Genomic DNA, 25,121 nt, shown 5'->3' with positions numbered 1-25,121 from the left:
GAAGAAGATTCAATCTCTTAATTCTAGGATTTCCAATAGCTTAGACTGCAGAAGAAGTTTTTTGTCAACATGTTTAATGGCATCACATGGATTAAGTTGCTTCTTTGTTGAGAAATTGATATATGGTTGTCTTTTAATAATTATTTAGTATTTCTCTTTGCAAAATATTATCTTATATTGATCATAAATGCTAAATTGTTATTGTGACAATACCTTATTCATCAAGTCTTTATTTTTATAGATTTTAAAGTTCCCTTCTGTTGTAACCGGTCTTGTGACAAAATTAACTGATGATCAGAAGTATGGAATGATTGAAGCAATTTCTCATCTTATTCACCGTGACTATGCAGAAATAGTTAAAGATTTTGTTAAACTTGATTTTATTCCTGAGGGGGATAATTTAGAACCAATCTTGCCCGTTCTGGCAAAGGTTTTTGATCAAGCACATGAGGGCGGGGGGTGCGAAAAACATTAACTTTCAGGACCTGGCAGCTGATTTGGCGCAAATAACATTTGATTATCCTTTTAGGATACCTCCTTATTTCGCTCTTATAATTAGGGCAATAGGGGTGTTGGAAGGAATAGCTTTAGTGGGGAATCCTGATTTCGCTATTGTGGATGAGGCCTATCCCTATCTTGCACAGGTACAAATATTCTGTTTTTGCTAATTGTTTTTTGAAAATAAATTGATTTATATGAGTAATTATGTTTGTGAAATCTACAATCATTATTATTTTGAATTTCTGATGACTAAATAGTTGATTGTTTGCTTCATTAGTTTTATTTAATTATTCGCTGATAGCTTGAAGGTTGTAATAGAATGCATGTGGCTAACCAATCGCCAATATATTTCGATGGGATCAAGATGAAACAGTGCAACATTTGTATTGTGCTTCGTCTTAATAAATTGGTCCATCTTTTCCTGATTATAATATAATGGTTATCAATTCCTTTTATTGTTTTATATGATCAGAGACTGCTCACCGATGAATCCCCGCGACTGAGGAATGCTTTGCGTTACACAATATACGGGAAATCCAGTGTTTTTGATGCTGAAAGTTTCATTGATGTCATGCAAGCCTTTGAGAATTTCATAACTGCAGCAAAAAGTGGAGGTGGTGAAAATATGAATGGAGATATGGCCGAACTGGGTCTTCTACAAAATAATGCAGTTATTACCTTCCCTAGATTTCTACCAAGTGGATCTCAATCAAAGAATCCTCCTCAAACCAGAGCAGCCTTAGCATTTCTTCTGTCCGAGAAGGGGAACTTTTTCCGGGAATTTCTTCTGGATGAGGTAATTTGTAGGCTAAAAAGCAGTGTCTCTATTCCCTATTAAGGCCATGGCCGTAATCTTGTCTCTTGAATGCTATATCTCTTTTCATCTTGAGAGCCCTTATTATTGGTTCATTGTCTATTCCCTTGTTAACAACAAGTGTACCTATTTTTTCGAATAGTAAAATCATTTCAAAATAGATACAACTTTTCAAGCAACTTCTTAATATTCACTGAAAGAATTTAACAAAGTTTCTTGTGTGCATAATCATTTAGTCCTAGATAGTCATAGTTGCACAATTTGTGTTCTTTAAATTCTTGTTTCTCTTTTGGTGTTCGGTTATATGTATATATATGGGTTAGGATCTACTTATTACGAGTTTCATTTTTAGGATTATTGGATGAATGAAAATAGACGGTTGAGATTATCTTTTTTTTTTCAATTGAATATCTTGCCCCCCACCCCATATATGTGTTCTTTAAATTATTGTTTCTCTTTTGGTGTTCTATCATATATATATATATGAGTTAGGATCTACTTACAACAAGATTTTTTTTTAGGATAATTGGATGTCTGAAAATAGACGGTTGAGATTATCTCTTTTTTTTTCTTGTTTTTTCTGTGAATATCTTGTTCCCCATATGTGTTAAAGGTTTTACACGTTTTTTTGAATCATTGGACTAACCGAGTTTAATGGCTGAGATTAAAACTTGTTTTCCCGTAAAATTCTTCTACCTATCTACATACATACATTGACATTTCAGCGTAGGGTTGCTCAAATATCAAACTGATGTTTCTGGGTTTGCTGTACAGATTGTGAAGGTCATTGACGCACTTACTAGGGAACAGTTAGTACAACTACTGTCAGTGTTGGGAGTAAGAAATGCTGCGCCAGTGTTTAGCTTGGTTCCGACAGTCGGACCCTTCAAGCCGGCAGGACTTTTGCCTTCAATTACCGAGGAAGATAGAATCATATTAAGCAATGTCCAAAAGATTCTTGAGTTCTTAACAGCAGGAAGTTCAATATCAAGGACGTCAACTCAGGTACACCGGAGTTTGCGCCTTTAACAAATCAAAACCATTTGCAAAAGAATCTGTATTATACATTCTTAATGTCTGATTAATTGCTTCTCATTTTGTTAAAACATCAACAGGGTGTAAATGTTGCTAACGCTATCCGGGAACTGCTTCCGGTGCTGCCGGGCATGTCCGTCAGGGTTCTTCTTGATGTTATTAGCCGGTTATCGTCTCGGGTATTAGCACGCTTAATCCGGGATACAGTTTTGTAAGCATTTTCAACATAACCTCAACTACTTTCTTCAATTGTGTATATGTTTGTATAGCGATGTTTGATGTATTGATATTATATAAAAAAAATGCAATATAATTTACATAGTTAATTTTAGTGTTGTAAACTTTATTATTTAAATAGTCGTAGTTTTGTAAACTTAATTATTTTTTTTTAAATTCGAGTTTTGAGTTAAAAATTCGTAATTGAATGTAAAAATAAATGGCATCAATCTCAGGCATGAGATGATGCTCTTCCTAAGTGGTGAAAAACGGTGGGTCATTATGAAATTGTCACCTCGTAAAGAGGTGAGGGAGATTAATCTTATTTCAGAAAAGAAAAAGGATCCTAAAATTTATAAACGATAACGCTGCACATCAACATGCCTTTTGAAAACCATCCAGCACGGTCAGGGATGCATGTCCAAAACCCAAATTAACTGTGCAGTCAAAAGATGTACAGTGTGAGGCGCATCAGCAATTAGAACAGCACGCGCGCTTCGATACATAGTCGTTAGCATGCCTTATAGATAAAGGGAAAGCCATTCTTTCAGAGACATCATCTGCATAAGAGCAAATATAACAGCCAGCACGTGCATCTTATCAAAGTAGGCGTGTCGATGCTGCTCGACAAATCGCCAAGCACCGATGTCGGTGCTTTCTCCCCAAAGCCAGATTGCTATAGACAATCACGACATTCAAGTGTTTTGTTAATAGTGTACTAGCTGCAAATTAACAGTGTAAAAACAAAATCTCAAAATTTTATCATCATCAACATGAACGTGCTCAGAAATAATAAGTTCTACTTGTATATACATGTCTGTCTGTTGTTTGTGAGTACTAAAATATGATGCGGATATGTGTGCAAGTATACACAATCGAACAAGTAATAAAGTGATAAGTAGAGTATCGTCTCCACAGGGAATTGGGGAAATCAAATAGGTTTGTCAAGGCACTTTACTTTGTCACCTAAGTAAAGTTAGTTATGGTATATACAGATGAGAATGCAATGGCAAAATGGAATGGACGTAGTGGAAATGGAGTGGTGATAGTGTGGTAGCAGATGGATATGTCGTGGCAAATTAAATTGTGATACGTGAAAACAAATGGAAATGTCAAGGCAAAATAAAAATGCAAATACTAGATTTAATATATGTAGGACTTTAGCTTTCTCACAAGACAAGCAGCAATGGAAATGAGTGATGGGAGACACAAGGAAAACTTAAGTTTATTTCTCTGAATGGTGCTTCTTCTATGCTTACCCTGCCCGACAGAGTCTACTGATGTGCCCTATGCTATCTCTAGTAAGGGACTCGACAGACTAAAGATGCCCTGGCAAAACCGATTGGCGTAAGCCCAAGCAGTGATCCTATTGACTCAGCTAATAGAATATGTCTCGGCAATACCTTTTTGGAGCAGCATTAACATCTAACCTATCGTTTATACACAACTCCTTTTAGTCGAATGAAATCATATTCTTATCTCTAAGGTGGATTAGGCCTAGTTACTATCTAGAACCCGTTGTTTATGTAGTTCCTCCCTAGCTTCTCTCGAAGACTAAAGATAAATTGCCAAGGCATTCTCTCGAACCTCATGAACCCTCCTAAGGAAAGGCTACTCTCGTAGCTCCTACAACCTCAAGACTTTAAGCATCATAAACAAAACAGAATAGAGCATGAAACAACAACCATTCATTAAAATAACAACTTAAATAACCATGCGAACACCCACCAAATAGGATTAGTTCATGGTGGGGCTCGAAATCCACAAGCACAAAGCAAGATTCATTCGTTCCTTACAACCCAACAACAAAATATAAAAGCAAGGACTAAGGGGAGGAGAGAAAGCCTTCGACGTGCACTGCCAAATGCCTTCCTCGGCCACCAAGGACTGCTCCCAGCGGACTAGCTCCTCTCGGATGCTCAGAACGCCACTCCCTTCTGCTAGTCAAGGAGAAATGCCACAGCAAGTGGGATTGACGGAGAAAGATGAGACTTTCTCTCTCTAACTTTTTAAGATCAAATGTGGCTGGAACTAAAGTCCTCTTCAATATGGCTTCCTCCTCTATTTATAGGGGAAAAGAAATCCTAAGGTTTGGTGTTAACCATCCTAGGAAACCCCAAAACTATGGTTGAGTTGCTTGGGAGTCGAGCAGACTAGGCAATGATACAGCCTAGGTAGCTGGCTAGAGACCGGCATAATCCTGCTACAGGCGCCCTAGGACCGACAGGATCTGCAGGGTCAGACTAGGCAACGTCATCAACAGAACCGGTGGTTGAAGCGCCAAAATGCTGCGGTGGGTATCTCGGGCAGAGCATGCGTAAAATCCGGGACAACTGGCTAGAAAATATCTTCTCTCTCCTTGTACGCTCCTGAAATACCATTTGAACTTGGCATTTTTATTTAGCTCAGCAATATCCTTATGTCACGGCATTTTAAATCCTCTTTTCCTTTCTTTCAACACCTGCACATCATCAGACAAGTACCTTTCCCATAAAGCAGCACCGCTGTAAAAATAAAATGCCACGGCAAACTGAAATCCACCACATGCAACTATATGCTCCTAAATGCATCTAAATGGTCCTAAATGGGCTCTTAGACATTCAATAACTTAAGTGAAAAGGTCCCAAAATATGACATTTTCAAGGAGTTTACCTCTTAAGCTACCTCAAGCAATGGATACTTAAGCTATTGCTTGTCCTCAAGCAATGGATAGTGATAAGCAAAACAAAAATACCATGACAAGTTCAGAAGCAGAATAGTTATATGGGATAAAATTTCAGCCCTCATCTCATATGGCTTCAACATGCTAGACTAGTTTGAGAAATCAAGTACCGTCCCCTAGGGCAAGATTCTTTATGTGGGTGTGTGCGTGTTTGTATCCAGTCTATGCTTAACAAACCTAAAAATTTTCTACTCAAGCTTTCTCAATTTACCATGACATTTTCAAATTACTACTCCCCTTTGTTTTCTTTGATTACTTCTGCTACGATGAGAGTCAGCCCATCACTCTACCATCCCACACTCTAGATGAAAGGGAGCATACCTTTCACCCCCGAGCTAGTCAGGTAGAGTCATCCTGTGACTACTTTCATTCACTCATATGCCAAGACATAGCGGAGTGTTCCTCTACAGATATGCCAAGGCATTTATTTATAATTTATATTTCTTTTTTTTTTCTTTTTTTTATGCGGGGTTTTCATCATTCACAGTTTTATGCCACGACATTTAAGAATTCTCTTATAAAAAATTTCTAAGTTTCTCAAGCATGGAAAACATACACTCGTTTCAAGGGTTTCAAAGAAGCAAGTCCTAGAGTTGGTTCTATCATCCTCAACCAGTCATATACATTCTATCCTAGCCATCAAGAATTCTTCATCATCGGGCATCCTCAATTAATTCCAGAAAACTAATTCTATATTTACTAATGTCATGGCATATTCATTTTACTAATACTATCATACAATGATGCGAGAACCCTACTTCTCCCAAACTTGAGAGAAGCATTATCCCCAATGCTTACTAAATCTAAGAAAAATGAAAACAACATGCTATGAATGCAATGCAATGCAATGCAAGGTACCTTGGCTTCATGGTGGTGGTGCAGCAGTTGCACGACGAGTGCGCTTGCGGAGCTTAGCGGGGCTGGAATGCTCGGAGTCAGAAGCTGGAGAAGTGCGAGGGCCTTCTTGAACAGTTGGGAGTGGGGGCTCCTGATGTTGAGATGCTTTTCGTAGGCGACGTCTGCTCCTACGCAAAGGAGCTTGCCGTGGCATCTCCGATTATGACTCCTCGGCCGACTCAGTAGGTTGTGATACTTTGGGGTTGGCTGCTTCCATCGGTACAGCAGGTGGTGGCATTGTTGGATGTTCTTTTGCGAACGGTTCAACAAATGGGGCAGGCTCCGAGAAATTAGCAAGTTAGAGATTGGCTTCTCTGTCTACATCAGGCGAAACTGCGTGGATCGGATCAGGGTCCACTGGCTCCTCTGCTTCAGCTCGCTGGGGACTGTCTTTACTCGATGAATGTTGAGCAGCAGCTGGGGCGGGTGGAGGTACTTCTGCAGATGCCTCGGCATCTCCATACGATGGGACGAGCTCATCAGGAAAAGGGGGAATGGTAAAGTTAGTGTGCGGGAAGAACTCCATCAGGGCACTGGTGAGAAAGGCATCACGTTGTTTGGCATAAGCAAAATAGACCATCAGTTTGTCGGACAGCTCCTCAACATGCTGGTGAATGCGCTGGACAGCCTGCTCTAGGTCAGTTGAAGATGCCCTGACATGTGGTGATGATGCAACGCGAGATGTGGTTGCCTCGTGTTCCTTTCCTTTGGCTTCCTTGTAGCCCAGCAACATAGGTATTTTCGCTTTGTTGAGTCCAGCAATGCCCGACAAAATCTCATCAAACATTTCTTCTCGAACTTTCTTTTTTCGGCATAAAGCAGTGATGAGATTTGGGAATACCAAGGCACTTGCCTGTCGCTTTAGGCATAGATGAGCCTATTCCACGATAATCTTCCCTATATCGATGGTTCGTCCGGTGATGATAGAGTGCAGCAAAAGCATCCGCTGGCATGATACAGTTGTATTGTGGGAGGTTGGCATAAGCTTGTACTTCATGAAATGGTTCCACAGTTTGACATGGGGGAGCAGTCGATCCCTATCCACGATCTTTCATTTCAGTTGATGACCGTTCCACTGAGTACCGGGAAGACACAAGTCTTTTAGGATGCCTTGGTAAGTTTCATGGTCGGCCTCTTGGGCAAAGCTCGCATGGTGGTCATCAGCAACCTGCAGTTTAAAATAACGGTTAATAGCGGTAGGAGTAAAACGAATAGAAATGCCGCGAACCATCACGGCATGCTGATTTGGCTCGGTAATGTTAGAATAAAACTCCACTATTATGGCGTTGACAGGGGCAGGATGTTTGGCAAACTTCTGCCACTTATGCTTAGTGACCACCTCCAGCACTTCGCTGCCCAAATCAGCGTTCTCCGCCTCGGAGAAGACAAAGCCCAACTCGAAAAAGACTCGTCGGTTCTTTATGGTTTGATAGCGTTCCTTGGCAGCCTCATCGACAAAGCGTGGTGGTGAGGGTATTGGGGCTGGTCGTGAGCGCACCATCGTGAGACTGCAAAAATAAATGAAGGAAGAGAACTTTTTGAGGCGGTTGTTATGGTGGTCGACGGCAGTTGGAAAGGAGAAGAGGAAACTAGAAAATGAAAGTAAAAAGAGAAAGTGAAAAGTGAAAAGTAAGTGGGGTAGGCTAGTTAAATGGAAATATTTGGAGGGGGGGAAATAGATAAACGGTGGGATAGGGCGGGAAAGAAAACAAAATGAAAAAAAATTCATTCCTAAGTCAAAAGTCAAAATAAAATTTCCCTCCTTTTTCCTTTTCATTTTGCCGCCCAAAGTGTTCTCAACTTCGTCAACACGCCTCACGTGCTTAGTGCGTGGGATTCCCTGGAAAAAATATGAAATGAAAATAATTACTAAATAATGAGAAATATTAAAATAAAGGCAAAACAAAAATAATTTATGTACAGATGTAAGTTAAAAATGCCACGGCATCCTTAAGATGCCGGACCAGTGTCAACGTCTTGCAAGAGCAACGCCGACTTGTCACGTGCAGGTGGGACTCCTTGATAAGCCTTTAGGCGTTGGCCATTGACTTTAAAGATGGATCCATCGTCCAGGTTCTTGATATCAACAGCACCATAAGGGTAAACATGGTGAACTTCAAATGGTCCAGACCAGCGTGACTTTAATTTGCCTGGGAAGAGCTTGAGCCTAGAATTGAACAACAGTACTTTCTGACCCATATGAAATTGCTGTGGCAAAAGCATTCTGTCGTGCCACTTTTTGGTTTTTTTCCTTGTAGAGCTTGGCATTTTCATATGCTTGCACTCGAAACTCTTCTATTTCATTTAGATCAAGTAATCGTTTCTCCCCAACAATTTGCTCGTCAAAGTTTAACTTTTTGATTGCCCAGTACGCCTTGTGCTCTAGTTCAACAGGGAGGTGGCAGGCTTTTCCATATACCATCTTAAAGGGCGACATTCCTAAAGGTGTTTTGAATGATGTCCTATATGACCATAATGCTTCGTCAAGCTTTGGGGACCAGTCTTTCCTTCGGGGGTTAACCACCTTCTCCAGGATTTGCTTAACTTCTCGATTGGAGATTTCAGCCTGTCCATTCGTCTGCGGATGATATGCCGATGCAATCTTATGTCGCACTCCATATTTCTGTAATGCCTTGGCAATCAACTTTTTGTCAAAGTGAGTGCCCTCATCGCTGATAATAGCTCTTGGGACTCCAAAACGAGTGAAGATGTTCTTATGAAGGAACTTGAGCACAGTCTTTGAGTCGTTTCTCGGCGTAGCAATTGCTTCAACCCACTTTGAAACGTAATCCACCGCTAGCAAGATGTATAAATCTCCAAAGGAAGATGGGAATGGTCCCATGAAATCGATGCCCCAAACATCAAAGAGCTAAATCTCCAGAATATTTTGCAGCGGTATTTCGTGTTGTCTGGAAATATTTCCAATGCGCTGGCATCTGTCGCACGCCTTGCAAAATGCGTGGGCATCTTTAAATAATGATGGCCAATAAAAATCTGACTGGAGGACCTTTGCAGCAGTCCTCGAACCTCCAAAATGCCCTCCACAAGTTGATGTGTGGCAATGGTGTAAGATATCGCTTTGTTCTTCTTCGGGGACACACCGTCGAATCATTTGATCAGCACATTGCTTGAATAAGTACGACTCGTCCCAAAAGTAGAACTTGGCATCATGAAGAAACCTCTTTTTGCCTTGGCTGTTCAGTTCATAAGGAAAAACACCACTAAAAAGAAAGTTAACCAGGTCAGCGTACCACGGAATTGCCGTGGCATATAAAATTTTCTCGTCAGGGAATTCTTCTTTAATATCAAAAATGTCATGGCATTCTGAAATATTTTCTAGCCTAGATAAGTGGTCTGAAACCTGATTTTCAGTACCTTTCCTATCAATTACCTTTAAGTCGAATTCTTGCAGAAGTAATATCCACCTGATCAGTCTAGGCTTGGCATCTTTCTTGTTCACTAAATATTTTATAGCTGAATGATCAGTGTGAACTATAACCTTGGTGCCTATCAAGTATGGCCTAAATTTGTCAAATGCAAATACCACGGCAAGTAATTCTTTCTCAGTGGTTGTGTAATTTAATTGTGCATCATTTAAGGTACGGCTAGCATAATATATGACATGAAAGATTTTACCTTTACGCTGCCCAAGCATAGCTCCCACGGCAAAATCACTTGCATCACACATTAATTCAAATGGGGCCGTCCAATCTGGGGGAACTACAATTGGTGCAGAGATAAGTTTTTGCTTCAGCTCTTTGAATGCGCCATGGCATTTCTGATCGAACACAAAGGGTTGGTTCTATTGCAGCAAGGTGCACAAAGGCTTGGATAGTGTGGAAAAATCCTTGATGAATCGTCTGTAAAAACCAGCGTGGCTAAGGAAACTCCGAATGCCCTTGACAGAATTTGGTGGGGGAAGCTTCTCGATCACCTCGATCTTAGCCTTGTCGACCTCAATGCCCTTTGCAGAAATTTTATGTCCTAGAACAATGCCTTCAGTCACCATGAAGTGGCATTTTTCCCAGTTTAGTACGAGATCAGCCTCCTCGCATCGCTTCAGTACCTTTGCCAAATTGCCGAGGCATTTTTGAAAATCGTCTCCAGAAACAGAAAAATCGTCCATAAAAATTTCCAAAAAATCCTCCACCATTTCAGAAAAGATGGCTTGCATGCAACGCTGAAAAGTTGCTGGGGCATTACAGAGTCCAAAAGGCATTCTTCGAAAAGCGTATGTGCCATACGGGCACGTGAATGTCGTCTTCTCTTGGTCCTCTGGTGCTATGGCAATCTGATTATACCCTGAATAACCATCCAAGAAACAATAGTATGCCTTGCCCGCAAGTCGATCCAGCATTTGATCGATGAATGGCAAAGGAAAATGATCCTTCTTGGTGGCCTTGTTAAGCCTGCGGTAGTCCATGCAGATGCGCCATCCAGTGACAGTGCGAGTAGGTATTAAGTCATTTCCTTCGCTCGTTACCACGGTCATGCCTCCCTTTTTAGGCACGCATTGGACGGGACTGACCCACGGACTATCCAAAATAGGGTATATCACTCCAGCATCGAGCCATTTGAGAACCTCTTTCATCACAACGTGCTTCATGATTGGATTTAATCTTCGTTGTGGCTCTATGGATTTGCCGTGGCATTATTCCAGCAAAATTTTGTGCATGCAGATTGTTGGACTTATTCCCTTGAGATCTGCCATCGTCCACCCTAACGCTTTCTTATGCTGTGACAAAACACTTAGCAAACTAGATTCTTGGTTAGGAGTAAGGGCAGAGGAAATAATCACAGGAAAAGTGTCATTACTACCCAGATAATCATATTTAAGATGTTGTGGCAAATTTTTAAGTTCAAGGGTAGGTGCATGCTGTAATGAGTGCTTAGGAGAAACAAACTCTTCGAAATTCAAAGGTTCAAAGCGCGTACCTGGGCTAGCTTTAAGGAAGCTAGCCTGCTGTTCCTCAGATGAAAAGTCATTCGGATCTTCAAGGAGCCTCTCATCAATATCTAGCTGAATGAAATTGTCATGGCAAAATTGATCTGCCTCTTTTGTAATTTCAGTGTCTACCTCAAAAATGCTCTGACATTCTTCATAATCATCCATGTGTTTGAGATATCGGAAAACATTAACAGTGATCTATTGATCGGCCACTCGCATGGTTAGATCGCCCTTCTCGCAATCGATGAGAATACGACCGGTAGCTAGGAAAGGTCTCCCCAATATAATGGGCGCTGTGGCGTCGACCTCACAGTCCAGAATCAGAAAATCGATAGGGAAAACGAACTTGTCAACCCTCACGATGACATATTCAATTCGCCCTTCTGGACGCACATGTGATCGATCGGCAAGTTGCAAGATGACTGAAGTAGGTCTCGCATTTCCTATCCCCAGTTTTACGAAAATCGACTTAGGCATCAAGTTTACACTTGAGCCAAGGTTACACAGTGCTTTTCCAACAAATTTGTTTCCAATCGAACATGGAATGATAAAGCTGCCCGGATCACGTCTCTTTGGTGGTAGCTTGCTTAAGGAAGAGCAAAATTCTTTTGTCGTGGTAATTGTTTCGTACTGCTCAACCTTTCTCTTCTTGGTGACGATTTCTTTTAGAAATTTAGCATATGTGGGCATTTGTTCCATTGCTTCAAGAAAAGGAACATTGATCTGCAGTTGACCCAGAATGTCAACAAATTTTTTAAACTGAGTATCCTCGTTATGTTTCTTCAGTCTTTGCGGAAAAGGAGGCGGGGGTCTGGCTTCTTGTAATGATGGGGTGCGAACAGAAGTTATCGTGGCATTTTTATTTGCCCCCTCAGCTTTGTTACTTGATGAACCCTCAGATTTATCTTCTTCATTCGGTGCTTCCTCCTGCAGTTCTTTATCAGCTTGACTGGTTGTGGGGGGTGAATCTTCCTTCGGTTTTCCCCCAGACTTATCTTCTATATTAATTTGTGTACCGCTTCGGAGAGTTAGCACATTGCATTGTTCTTTGCTATGAGGTTTGGTGACTTCAGTGTCACTTGGCAAATGTCCGAGTTTACGTTCTTGTAATGCCGCGGCAATCTGACCTACTTGACTCTCTAGTGTCCTTAACGATGAACTATGGCTCTGGAGTAGAGCTCCTTGATTTTTTTATAGAGGTCGAGTGGTCTTGCAGCATTGTTTTTGTTGTTGCAATGAATTCTTGCATTGTGGCCTCCAAAGAACTAGTATTTGATGAAGATGGCCCTCCCTTGTTTTTGATTATGCAATGGCATATTCGATTGATAGCCCTGGGAATCATTAAAATTCTACTGACGAGCTGGCTGTTGAGCAGTGCTGTTTCCTTGATTTCCCCAAGAAAAATTTGGATGCTGACGCCATCCAGGATTATAGGTGTTTGAATAGGGGTTGTTATTGCCTCGATTAAAATTGCCAACAAAGTTGATGGATTCTTGATTGGTTGGGCAATTACTCTCATTGTGATTGCCTTGGCATAATAAACAAACTGAACAGGTTGCCTTCACTTCCCTTACCTCACTTGGCCTTTGTAAATTTTTTAGCATGTTGGTAATGGCAGCAAGTTGGGCTGACACGGCATCATTAGAATCTAGCTCGAGAGCTCCATGTGTCTTACGCCCAAACCCATGCTTAGTTGAGGGAAACTGATAATCATTGGTAGCAATCCTATCCAAGATGTCAAATGCCTCTGCTGGTGATTTATCTAGTAACGTCCCATTTGCCGAGGCATCTAGCATCATCCTCGTGGGTGCGTTTACTCCATTATAGAACATCACTACTTGTGTCCAATCTTGAAAACCATGGTTTGAACACTTGCGAAGCAATGCTTTGTATCTATCCCAGCACTCATGCATCGACTCGTCATCAGCTTGACGGAATGAAGCAATGTCGTTCCTAAGTTGGGTGTTCATGTTCGGAGGATTATACCTCAGCAAAAAATATTTGCACAGATCTGTCCACGACTCCATAGAACCCGCTGGAACTCCACTCAACCATGCCCTTGCTCTGTCTCGTAGGGAATATGGGAATAGATTTAATTTTAGAACATCTTCGTGCACCCCTTGTTGGCGAAAAGAATTGCACACTTCCAAGAAGTTACGAATATGCTGCCTGGCATCTTCATTTGGCATGCCCCCAAACTGCCCTATAGAGTTTAACATGTTGAACATGACAAGTTTCAGCTCGAAATGGGCTGCCTGAATATCGGGTGCCACAATTCTAGGGTTGAGATCCTCTAAGATTGGATTTAAATGATCACGAATAGCCCGAGGCCTAGCTGCATTCCCAGCATTTGGATTTGCCTCGGCATGTTGATCACCCTCATGGCCAATGCCCTGATTTCCGAGTTGGTACATATTGACACGTTGTGCTCGTCTTCTTTTTCTAAAGAGCCTTTCAATTTCAGGATCAATAGGTTCCAATGGCTCTTCAGGGTTGCTTCTGGTCATAAACTCGAAAAAATCTGAAAAATTAAAGAAAATATAAAGTAAAGATAACTAAAAGAAAAAAAATTACACAAGTAATATAAAAATGCTATGACAAATCAATTTAACTTCCAATTGCAATTTCCCCGGCAACGGTGCCAAAAACTTGTCCGTTGTTTGTGAGTACTAAAATATGATGCGGATATGTGTGCAAGTATACACAATCGAACAAGTAATAAAGTGATAAGTAGAGTATCGTCTCCACAGGGAATTGGGGAAATCAAATAGGTTTGTCAAGGCACTTTACTTTGTCACCTAAGTAAAGTTAGTTATGGTATATACAGATGAGAATGCAGTGGCAAAATGGAATGGACGTAGTGGAAATGGAGTGGTAATAGTGTGGTAGCAGATGGATATGTCGTGGCAAATTAAATTGTGATACGTGAAAACAAATGGAAATGTCAAGGCAAAATAAAAATGCAAATACTAGATTTAATATATATGTAGGACTTTAGCTTTCTCACAAGACAAGCAGCAATGGAAATGAGTGATGGGAGACACAAGGAAAACTTAAGTTTATTTCTCTGAATAGTGCTTCTTCTATGCTTACCCTGCCCGACAGAGTCTACTGATGTGCCCTATGCTATCTCTAGTAAGGGACTCGACAGACTAAAGATGCCCTGGCAAAACCGATTGGCGTAAGCCCAAGCAGTGATCCTATTGACTCAGCTAATAGAATATGTCTCTGCAATACCTTTTTGCGGCAGCATTAACATCTAACCTATCGTTTATACACAACTCCTTTTAGTCGAATGAAATCTTATTCTTATCTCTAAGGTGGATTAGGCCTAGTTACTATCTAGAACACGTTGTTTATGTAGTTCCTCCCTAGCTTCTCTCGAAGACTAAAGATAAATTGCCAAGGCATTCTCTCGAACCTCATGAACCCTCCTAAGGAAAGGCTACTCTCGTAGCTCCTACAACCTCAAGACTTTAAGCATCATAAACAAAATAGAATAGAGCATGAAACAACAACCATTCATTAAAATAACAAACTTAAATAAACAACAACCAAATAGGATTATTCATGGTTCGAAAATCCACAAGCACAAAGCAAGATTCATTCGTTCCTTACAACCCAACAACAAAATATAAAAGCAAGGACTAAGGGGAGGAGAGAAAGCCTTCGACGTGCACTGCCAAATGCCTTCCTCGGCCACCAAGGACTGCTCCCAGCGGACTAGCTCCTCTCGGATGCTCAGAACGCCACTCCCTTCTGCTAGTCAAGGAGAAATGCCACGGCAAGTGGGATTGACGGAGAAAGATGAGACTTTCTCTCTCTAACTTTTTAAGATCAAATGTGGCTGGAACTAAAGTCCTCTTCAATATGGCTTCCTCCTCTATTTATAGGGGAAAAGAAATCCTAAGGTTTGGTGTTAACCATCCTAGGAAACCCCAAAACTATGGTTAAGTTGCTTGGGAGTCGAGCAGACTAGGCAATGATACAGCCTAGGTAGCTGGCTAGAGACCGGCATAATCCCGCTACAGGCGCCCTAGGACCGACAGGATCTGCAGGGTCAGACTAGGCAACGTCATCAACAGAACCGGTGGTTGAAGCACTAAAATGCTGCGGTGGGTATCTCGGGCAGAGCATGCGTAAAATCCGGGACAGCTGGCTAGAAAATATCTTCTCTCTCCTTGTACGCTCCTGAAATGCCATTTGAACTTGGCATTTTTATTTAGCTCAGCAATATCCTTATGTCACGGCATTTTAAATCCTCTTTTCCTTGCTTTCAACACCTGCACATCATCAGACAAGTACCTTTCCCATAAAACAGCACCGCTGTAAAAATAAAATGCCACGGCAAACTGAAATCCACCACATGCAACTATATGCTCCTAAATGCATCTAAATGGTCCTAAATGGGCTCTTAGACATTCAATAACTTAAGTGAAAAGGTCCCAAAATATGACATTTTCAAGGAGTTATCAATGTCACTAGCTTCCATTTGTATACTATAATGAACGTAGTGCCTATAGATGAATGCTTACAGCCTTTTGAAATTGATGAGCCGAATATAGAGGCAACATTAATATCATAAACTAAGAAGAAAAATGTTTGGTAAGTACAAACAATTCAGCTACCTAAGGAACATACGAGAGTACGGGTGATTGATGATTTGAGCAACTCGTGAACTACTTGAATTCGATTAGGTCAAAACTCGGTCAATGCTCGACTCGGATTGATTCGAACTCGAGCTCGACTCGAGACCTTAATGAGTAGAGTCGAACAAGATCTAACTCGACTCGATAAATTCTCGAGTAGTTCACTAATTATCTTGAAAAATTATTGCATTTTAAAAAAGGAAGTTAAAATAATAATTACTAATTTACTAATAGATAATAGGAAAGATGTTAAATTATTAATTAATAAGTACTACTAATTCACTAATATATTAGTTTCTAATAAGCAATAAGAAAAATATTAAATTAATAATTATTAATTTATTACACCAAAAAAATAATCCCTAATTACCTTTTCCAAAAATTTTGATGAACTTAACGAGCAACAAATTTTTTAATGAGCACTAGTCGAGCAAATTTCAACGAACTTAATGAGCAAAGAGTCGAGTCGATCAATAAAAAAATTTAACGAGCACAAGTCGAACAAAAATTTAACAAGCTTAACAAGCAACAAATCTAGTCAACCAACAAAACTTTTTAACGAACACGAGCAAATACTACCTAACTCGTGATCGACTCGCTCAATAAGCACACAGGCCAACCTCCAATAATTGCAATCAAATTCCATACACACTTGGACCACATCATAATCAAATTCCATGCTTCCCATCTTAATTACAGCTTTGAACAGTTAAACATGAAGTGAAAAGAAATCAAAGAACCTTGCTTTGGCTATAAGGAAATTGGAACCTTATCGGAAAAGAAAGTAGAATCAATTTTCAAAAACAAAAATGCCCTATAAGATCATCTATTTCTTGATGCTTAGTTTTGTATCTGTGGCCTTGGAATTCTGACTCTTGCCTTTCTTTTCTGCTTTGCAGTAGTCCTCTTGCATCCTCTTTTTCATTTCCTGAGCTGTTACCCAAGTATAATCATGTGGTATTGCAAATGGATCTTGAACATTTTCTATCTTGTTATTCGATGATCCCGGCCGTTGATACGGCACCTTTATCCACTGAAACCAAGACGAACCCGCTGTACGTGTAGCCGAGGAGCTTTCTTTCCCCGAACGGGGGCTTGAAGGGGGTGTCGAGAACTCGTCGCCCACCGGCTGCAATTCTTCAAACTTGGTGAAACATACCAACACTCTGACTGTTGGAACCACAGGGAAAGCAACCTAAGTGCAACCATAAGCATTTTCGTTTGTCATTGAGCTTAAACTATAATCATACATTTCATCTGTTTAGTCGATTCTAGGACTAAATCGAAGTTTGTTGTGTCTGCTGCAATTCTTCAAACTTGGTGAAACATACCACACTCTGACTGTTGGAACCACAGGGAAAGCAACCTAAGTGCAACCATAAGCATTTTCGTTTGTCATTGAGCTTAAACTATAATCATACATTTCATCTGTTTAGTCGATTCTAGGACTAAATCGAAGTTTGTTGTGTCTGTTTGAATACCGTAAACCGTAAAAACAAAGTTTGGACAGATAATGTTAAAGCAAAGAAGGCACATGAAGTTTCATTAAAAGAAGATACCTTGACGGGGAAGGTACCGGGTGGAAGCTTTGTTGTGAGCAGTTCCCTTAACCGACGAATTGCCTTGACTTTGTTCGCAAGAATGTCGAGCAATGGCAGGAGTTCTTCGATTTTCAGCGGGAAGTCGGAAGAAAGCCAAAGAACAGGTCTCAACCCTTTCCTAAACTCGTTCTGGCCATTATCTTTTTGTTGATTACCACTCTCCGAACTCGTAGAAGTCGATGATCTCGAATCTTTTATCCTCTGATTATCGTCCCTTGCCATGGTCTCAACCGAATATTTACCGGGTTTTTTCTGACTTCCCGATGGACAGTCTCCAAGCATGTCACTCGGCTTTTCATTTGTTGGCTCCCGTTTTCTCCACCCACCAAACCATCCTTTCTTTTCCTGCTTAGTCTGCTCGTTAATGGCATCGCCATTCTCATTGGATATTTCCGACGTATCCGATTTAAGAGCGACTTTAAGTTGTCTCTTTTCGTCTTCTGTCAAGAAATCTTCGAACTCTTCGCTCTCAGATTCATTCTCATTGGAAGCTAAGAACTCCTCATCCGTCATGGCCCCAGGCACCCTCTTAGATTTGATGAAAAATACAACATTGTGCATATCGTACACCTTTGCCTTCCAGGCACCCACCATTTCGGTTCTCACATGTCGTTTCCATGTCATTTGCGGCAAAAGAACGGCCTTCGACACGTTTATCCCAGGCCGTAATATATTAGTTTGCGACATTGCAACCACTTCTTCTTGAATCTCTTCGTCGGTCGATTGAGAACCAGCACCATCGAATTCGAAAGCATTTATCACCTCTTTATCCTTATGCTTGATCATACAAAGTGATCCGAGAGGAACCTTCCCGTCCTCCGAACCATCACCGAGGAAAATAATACTCTGATCCGAACGCTGAATTCTGAGTCCATCGAATCCGGCCAAAGTCATATCGGCTCTCAAATTCGCACCCCTCTTCCAAATTTTATACGTATCCGAAGGAGCAATTCTGGAGATGAAAGGTATAACGGAACTCTCGAAATGGAACGTGATTTCCATGTAAAAGTCCCTCATCCTTTGCATCGTTCCCACCAAGCGAGGCAACCTTCGACACCATTTCGCCCAAGCCAACGACGGGTAATGCCGAACAATAACCATAGCAATAGCATCTTGCCTATTAGAAACAGCTTCTTGGAGTGCACTCCATCCTTGCTCATTTCGCAAGCTCCAATCGGCACCGGCAATCATTAGCATTTCGGTCGCGGTTTCATCACCGAGTTTAACAGCCAAGTGAAGAGGGGTATCTCTATTGGGAACATCGCGCCGATCAACCACGGCAGAGATCTCATCAGCCTTCTCTTCCTCCGCCAACGATTGTTCTTCCGTTTGAATATCGTCCGGATTCCCGAGATGTGGGAGTGCAGCGAGTATCTTCTCGAGACCGTAATAATCCTTGGTAACACCAGCTTTGTGCACGGGACTATGAGCATACTTAGAAACATCAATACCCGCCATGCCCACTCAAGATTCAAAATATGGTATCAACCCTAAGATTAGCTTCCATTTAAAAAAAAAACACACAAATTTCAATCATTCAGCGTTAGAACATATTCAATTTCAACTCAAAATCCCCTACAATTCGAGCACATAAGTAAACTGTTCTTCCCTAACAAATCAACAAATTCAAAAGGAAAAAAAGAAAACAAATCAAACCCAATTTGCAGTGTTAGACAGTTATTCATAAAAAGAATCCTTGGGGGACACGAAATAGAAATCCAGAAAATCCTCACCTGGTTCCTCCTTTCTTTTCTAAGCAACCAAACAATGCTCCCAGAAAAAGAAAGAAAATTCATAACTTTTCACTGGAACGAGCAGTAAATTGTGATTTTCTCCAAACACCAATTTTGCAGCATTAGACAGTTATTGTAACTACCATCAACAGAACACCAAATTGAGATCCAAAAATATCTCCTCTGATTTTTTCTTTACTTTCCCTACAGCCACCCAATGTCAAAAATATGAAATTTATCAATTAGAATTCACATATATTATAACAATACATAGAATAATAGTTTCCTGTGAGAGTGCATTGACCATCAAGGATGAAACTACAACATAGATTGATTTTTTTTATTAAAAAAGTATATTAAGATATATACCTCTCTAGACCTCCAATTTTAATTCATTTAAACTTTACTCGTATTTTTTATGGTTGATTATATTTTACTTTTTTATCTTAATTTTTAAACTATGTTCAAGTGTATCATAATAGTCATTTTTAAAATATAAATACCGCATAACATATTTTATCAAAGCAAATATATCACACGTACATTATTATGATTTCCTATTCCACTCTCTTCTATATAAATATTAGTCCTTATGGTGTATATATATATATAGCTGAAGCTGTTTCTTCTCCATCATTATTAGGTATTGGTAGATTTAAAACACAAAAAACCAGATTTTTCATGGTCTGATATATAATATGATCAGAGCTTTCTCGGGTTAGGGTCAAGTTTAAGATTTTCAGTCACATGGCAAGATCAATAAGTTGGGGCTTAACTTTAATCCGGTTTTACGAAGCGTAACGAACAAGCATATTCGAATATATATAATAACATATAGTGTAAGTCTGGTGTCAATCCCGTGAGAAACCGTACGTAAATTTGTAATCCAAAAACCAGCAAAAATGCCAACCAAATGTTGTATGTAAATGTAAGAATCACATATCAATTTTCTTTCCAGCCCTTTTTTGTTTCTTTTTGATTCATTAATAGAAACACAACTTTCATGGATTAATGGAGTACCATTTTCTAAGTAGTCATCATCTGCAGGAGCTGCCTTCGTTTTACATCCAGGGATCGTTTAAGCATCACTTCGACTGGTTCTGACTCTTAGCGTTCTTTGCTCTGCTCTTCTCTTGCATCTTCTTCTTTGCTTCAGCTGTGATCCAAGCATAATCTTGGGGTATCGCAAATGGATCTTGAAGGTTTTCGATCTTGTTGTTGCAGTGATTGGATGAGCCCGAGCGTTGGTACGGCGCCTTTATCCACTGAAACCAAGATGAACCAGTCGGATGTGTCACTGCAGGGCTTTCTCGCCCGACACAGGGGCTTGAAGGGGGCGTGGCGAACTCATCCACCTGTTGTAGTTCTTCAAACTTGGTGAAAGAAACCAATACTCTGATTGTTGGAACCACTGGGATAGCAACCTAAGACCAACCATTAGCATTTCTAAGTATAATTGATGAGACAAATATTGCTTGTCATTGAGCTTAAATATACATAATGTTATTGAGCTTAAATATACATAATGTTCATGCATTCCATTTAGTGACTAAGCTAAAACAATCGTATCGACACTTATGTCGAGCACACATTCGAACATGATAAACAAGGATATATCCCCCTAAATATATGGGAAAACTTGGAACAAATTTGAGCATACCATGTAAGAAGCACACCCATATCTGAAACTCACCTCCCGAATCAGAGTAATTTAGGTGATTTGCATGTGTCAAGGACATACTCCACTCTTATAATTCAAATTTTCATTCTTCTGACAGAGTATACAATTCAAAATCAAAACATTTAAGAACTTTAAACACATTTTAGTCCAAGATGCCTATGTAGCGACAGACAAAACAAAGTATTCCAGAAATACACCGAACAGGTGACTACCGCTGTTAAATGCCAGACTAAAAGTATATGAATAGAAAAGAAGATAAAAAGGAAAATAAATACTCAAACCAAAATCTTCTATTGCAATGAGGAACAAGAAACAGCAGAGTCAACTCAAAAAAGGACTACAATTGTTGAGCCTACAGCAAAGGTGAATTAAACCAACCGAAAATCAAAATATTCAACGCAAACAAATGAATAAATAATATACATTTCAAGAAACCTAAAAGGATGAGTCCCCCTAACACTTTCCATCACTAGATGCAATACTTAGAACGGATTGCAAAAGATGTAAAAGGTTTCAATGATCATGCAAAATTAGTTGGAACAATCCGGCAATGGAAATAAAAAAATAGGACCTTCAAAATCTTTAAGAGAAATGTTTTGAGGAAAATGGAACCAACTCTGTCCTTGTTCGATACGGATTTCTTTCTAGGACTTGCCAATCATTACTGAATAATTAGGACAATGACTGGCATTCCTTTTGCTTAGCCATCACAAATTTTGGGTAATCAGCAAAGCCTCAAAATACGAAGCAGAAAATCATTTACAACTCCCAGGTGATCACTCAAACATATAAAAACAACCTATATTCGCAAATTACACATCTTTCTAGAGGGAAATGTCTTCCCACAATTGACAAGAGACGATACCAGAAAATCAAAAGAGAAGACAATATGTAAATAAGTATATGGTCATTAAGAAATGTACATGATGCGAATCAACATAAAACTGAACAATAAAGACAAAAAAAATTAGAGCAAAGGTCACATAAAGTTTCATCAAAAGAACATACCTTGACAGGGAAGGTTCCAGCAGGAAGCTTTGTAGTGAGCAGTTCCCTTAACCGACGAATTGCCTTGACTTTGTTCGCAAGAATGTCTAGCAATGGCAGGAGTTCTTCAGTTTGCAGTGGGAAGCTTGGTGAAAGCCAAAGAACAGGCCTCAACCCTTTCTTATACTCGTTCTCCTTGCCACTGTCCTTACGCCGATTACCACTCTCTGAGCTCATAGAAGTTGTTCTCAAATTTTTTATCCTCCTATGATCATCTCTTGCCACAAGTTCCACGGAATGTCTACCAGGTTTTATCTGACTCTTGGAAGGAGAGTCTCCAAGTAAGTCACTCACTTTTTCATCTACAGAAAGAGAATTTCTAGGTGGCACAATCTTTCTTGGTGTTTCATTCTTTGACTCCCGTTTCCTCCATCCACCAAACCATCCTTTCTTTTCCTGCTTAGTCTCTACATTTTTATAGCCATTGGTCTCCTCGTGAGGGATTTCCCTAGACTCATAACAGCTATGACGATGCCCAATAATGGCATCACCATTCTCATTGGATATTTCTGAAGAATCCAACTTAAGAGCAACTTCAAGTTGTCTCCTTTCATCTTCTGTCAATATCTCATTGAGCTCTTCACTCTCCGTTTCATTCTCATTGGTAGCTGCGAAGAACTCATCATCTGTCATGGCCCCAGGCACCCTCCTAGATTTGATGCTAACGACGACATTGTGCATATCATACACCTTAGCCTTCCAGGCACCCACCATTTCAGTTTTCTCTTGTCGCCTCCATGTCACTTGTGGCAAAAGAACTGCATGTGTCACATCTATCCCTGGCCGGAATATATTAGTTTGAGACATTGCAACCACTTCTTGTCGAACCTCTTCGTCAGTTGCTTGAGAACCAGCACCATCGAAAGCATTTATGACCTCTTTATCCTTATGTGAGATCATACAAAGTGATCCAGGAGGAACCTTGCCATCCTCAGAGCCATCACCAAGGAAAAGAATACTCTGATCTGAACGCTGAATTCTGAATCCATCAAATCCAGCCAAAGTCATATCAGCTCGCAAATTGGCACCCCTCTTCCAAATTTTATACGTATCTGAAGGAGCAATTCTGGAAATGAAGGGTATAACGGAACTCTCAAAATGGAATGTGATCTCCATGTAAAAGTCTCTCATCCTTTGCATAGTTCCCACCAAGCGAGGCAACCTTCTACACCATTTTGCCCACGCTAATGACGGGTAATGCCGAACAATAGTCATAGCAATAGCTTCTTCCCTATTACAAATCGCTTCTTGGAGTGCACTCCATCCTTGTTCATTCTGCAAGCTCCAATCAGCACCGGCAACCATAAGCATTTCGGTTGCAGTTACATCACCAAGTTTAACAGCCAAGTGAAGAGGAGTATCCCTGTTAGGAACATCACGCCGATCAATCACGGCAGAGATCCCATCGGCCTTCTCTTCCTCGGCCAACGAGGCTGCCTCAGTCCGAATCTCAGTCAAGTTCCCAAGACGTGGGAGAGAGGCAAGTATTCTCTTGAGACCCGCATAATCCTTCATGGCAACAGCTTTGTGCACCGGACTATGTGCATACTTGGAAACATCAACACCCGCCATGCCACTCAGGAGTCAAATACGCTATTCAAACCCTAAGATTAGCTTTCAAATTGAAAACACGATTTCATTCATTCAACATAAGAACGCTTCGATTTCAACTAAAAATTCCCCAACAATGCAAGCACATTAGTAAACTATTCCTCCCTAGAAAATAAAAATCAAACAGCTTAAAGAACAATTCACACCCAATTTGCAGTAATAGACAGTTATTATAACTGCCATAAAAAGAATCTTTGGGGGACACGAGATAGAGATCCAAAAAATTCTCACCTGGTTCTTTTGTCTTCCTTTTTTTTCTAGGCAATCAAAAAATGCTCCCAGAAAAAGAAAGAAAAATAATTTCAAGCACTTAACCCCATCAAAGACACCTCCATTTCTCTTTCTCTCTAACTGCTACCTTGCGATCCAATCCAGATCAGAACAATACTGAAGAACATGCACGCGGGTATTTCAAACAAAATAATAATAATAATTAAAAAGAAAAACAGGTGGTGAATCCGGTACGGTTGAGAACACAAAATGATGCGCAAAGAATTTTTTAAAAAAAAAGAATAATTATACAAGAAAATATACAAAACCCCAACTATCAAGAAAACCCAACGCAAAATGAAGCGTTTATAAAATCAAAAACTGAAAAATAAAGAAGAAGTACCCAAAGTTACAGAATTTTTATAATTTTTTTTTTGAAATTTTGAAATTGGGATTCTTCATGTGGATGTGATTTTTTTATAATAATGTATTGAAATTATTTTCTTTACCTTTTTTTGGAAGGATAAGAACAAGGGAGAGTCCAATGAATTTGCATCATTGCATGTGAACCAGGAAATGTGGAAGAATTGCTTTCTTGTTACCATTTTTGTATTTTATTTCTTGTTTTGAAATAATAATATAATATTTGATGAGACTAAAATCAAGAGTCAATTGCATTATATATCCCTAAACTATAACCCCATTTTAAATTGATCCTTAAAATTTTGAATATTCTAATTGCATCTCCAAACTATGACTCATTCTAAATTAGTCATTAAACTTTTGAATATTTTAATTTCATCCCCAAATTTATCCAAACATGTAGTTAGTTTCGACCATTATTTAACCTAAATTTTATTTTTTCAAACATATAATAAAATAACTTGATCTAATGATTTTATTAACAATAGACGTGATTAATATATACATATAGTTTGAGATGAAATTATTATAGGGGACAATTTAGAATTAATATCATAGTTTGGGGATGAAATTGAAATGTTCAAAAGCTTAAAGACTAATTTAGAATAATAATCATGGTTTAGGGATGAAATTGAAATATTTAAAAATGTAAGGACCAATTTAAAATAAACAATATACTGTGAGAACTTATGACGCAATTAACTCTAATAACAATAATGCTATAATTAATTTAGGTGATTTAAAACAAAATAATTATATGGATATTAAGTCAAAAGTAAAATAAACGTCTTATTAAGAATTAATATTTTATATATCGATTGTGAAGAGTTTTTTTTTTACTCTACGAGTATGATTAAGAAATCACAATGTATTCTTTAATTGATATTTAAAAATAAATAAAATAAATAAATGATGACTTCTTAATCTCACTTGTAGAGTAAAAATAGTTACTTTTAATTTAGGGTTAATTATTCCATTCATATATAAACTATAATCGATTCTCAATTTCATACACAAAGTTAAAAAATTCTTG

At 39.5% G+C, this 25,121-nt stretch overlaps 3 protein-coding genes across 3 annotated transcripts; 1 reads left to right on the top strand and 2 right to left on the bottom strand.

Moving 5' to 3' along the window:
- Positions 1-251: 251 nt before the first annotated feature.
- LOC120191660 (uncharacterized aarF domain-containing protein kinase At1g71810, chloroplastic-like) lies at positions 252-2,667 on the top strand. Its single transcript, XM_039194568.1, has 4 exons — positions 252-644; positions 974-1,297; positions 2,090-2,320; positions 2,431-2,667. The coding sequence occupies exons 1-4, from the start codon at positions 447-449 to the stop codon at positions 2,563-2,565; spliced, it is 888 nt and encodes a 295-aa protein (XP_039050499.1). The 5' UTR covers positions 252-446; the 3' UTR covers positions 2,566-2,667.
- Positions 2,668-16,578: 13,911 nt separating this feature from the next.
- Positions 16,579-18,877, bottom strand: LOC120191708 (ankyrin repeat domain-containing protein 13C-A-like). Its single transcript, XM_039194624.1, has 2 exons — positions 17,342-18,877; positions 16,579-16,977 (listed from the first exon to the last, which is right to left on the bottom strand). The coding sequence occupies exons 1-2, from the start codon at positions 18,839-18,841 to the stop codon at positions 16,609-16,611; spliced, it is 1,869 nt and encodes a 622-aa protein (XP_039050555.1). The 5' UTR covers positions 18,842-18,877; the 3' UTR covers positions 16,579-16,608.
- Positions 18,878-19,976: 1,099 nt separating this feature from the next.
- On the bottom strand, positions 19,977-23,952 carry LOC120192032 (ankyrin repeat domain-containing protein 13C-like). Its single transcript, XM_039194884.1, has 2 exons — positions 21,806-23,952; positions 19,977-20,540 (listed from the first exon to the last, which is right to left on the bottom strand). The coding sequence occupies exons 1-2, from the start codon at positions 23,414-23,416 to the stop codon at positions 20,202-20,204; spliced, it is 1,950 nt and encodes a 649-aa protein (XP_039050815.1). The 5' UTR covers positions 23,417-23,952; the 3' UTR covers positions 19,977-20,201.
- Between the last annotated feature and the right edge of the window lie 1,169 nt (positions 23,953-25,121).

The sequence above is a fragment of the Hibiscus syriacus genome, unplaced genomic scaffold, assembly GCF_006381635.1.
Source record: "Hibiscus syriacus cultivar Baekdansim isolate YM2019G1 unplaced genomic scaffold, ASM638163v2 tig00116971_pilon, whole genome shotgun sequence".
Classification (NCBI taxonomy): Eukaryota; Viridiplantae; Streptophyta; class Magnoliopsida; order Malvales; family Malvaceae; genus Hibiscus; species Hibiscus syriacus.
Note: the sequence above shows the minus strand (reverse complement) of the source record. Positions and strands in the feature narration are given on the sequence as shown.

Excerpts from the sequence above, each read along its gene's own strand:
- LOC120191708 (XM_039194624.1), bottom strand. The coding sequence starts at position 18,841 with ATGGCGGGTATTGATGTTTCTAAGTATGCTCATAGTCCCGTGCACAAA. Across the intron at positions 16,978-17,341 it reads CCGGTACCTTCCCCGTCAAG|GTTGCTTTCCCTGTGGTTCC; the intron begins GTATCTTCTTTT and ends GGTTGCACTTAG.
- LOC120192032 (XM_039194884.1), bottom strand. The coding sequence starts at position 23,416 with ATGGCGGGTGTTGATGTTTCCAAGTATGCACATAGTCCGGTGCACAAA. Across the intron at positions 20,541-21,805 it reads CTGGAACCTTCCCTGTCAAG|GTTGCTATCCCAGTGGTTCC; the intron begins GTATGTTCTTTT and ends GGTTGGTCTTAG.
- LOC120191660 (XM_039194568.1), top strand. The coding sequence starts at position 447 with ATGAGGGCGGGGGGTGCGAAAAACATTAACTTTCAGGACCTGGCAGCT. Across the intron at positions 645-973 it reads CCTATCCCTATCTTGCACAG|AGACTGCTCACCGATGAATC; the intron begins GTACAAATATTC and ends TTATATGATCAG. Across the intron at positions 2,321-2,430 it reads TATCAAGGACGTCAACTCAG|GGTGTAAATGTTGCTAACGC; the intron begins GTACACCGGAGT and ends AAACATCAACAG.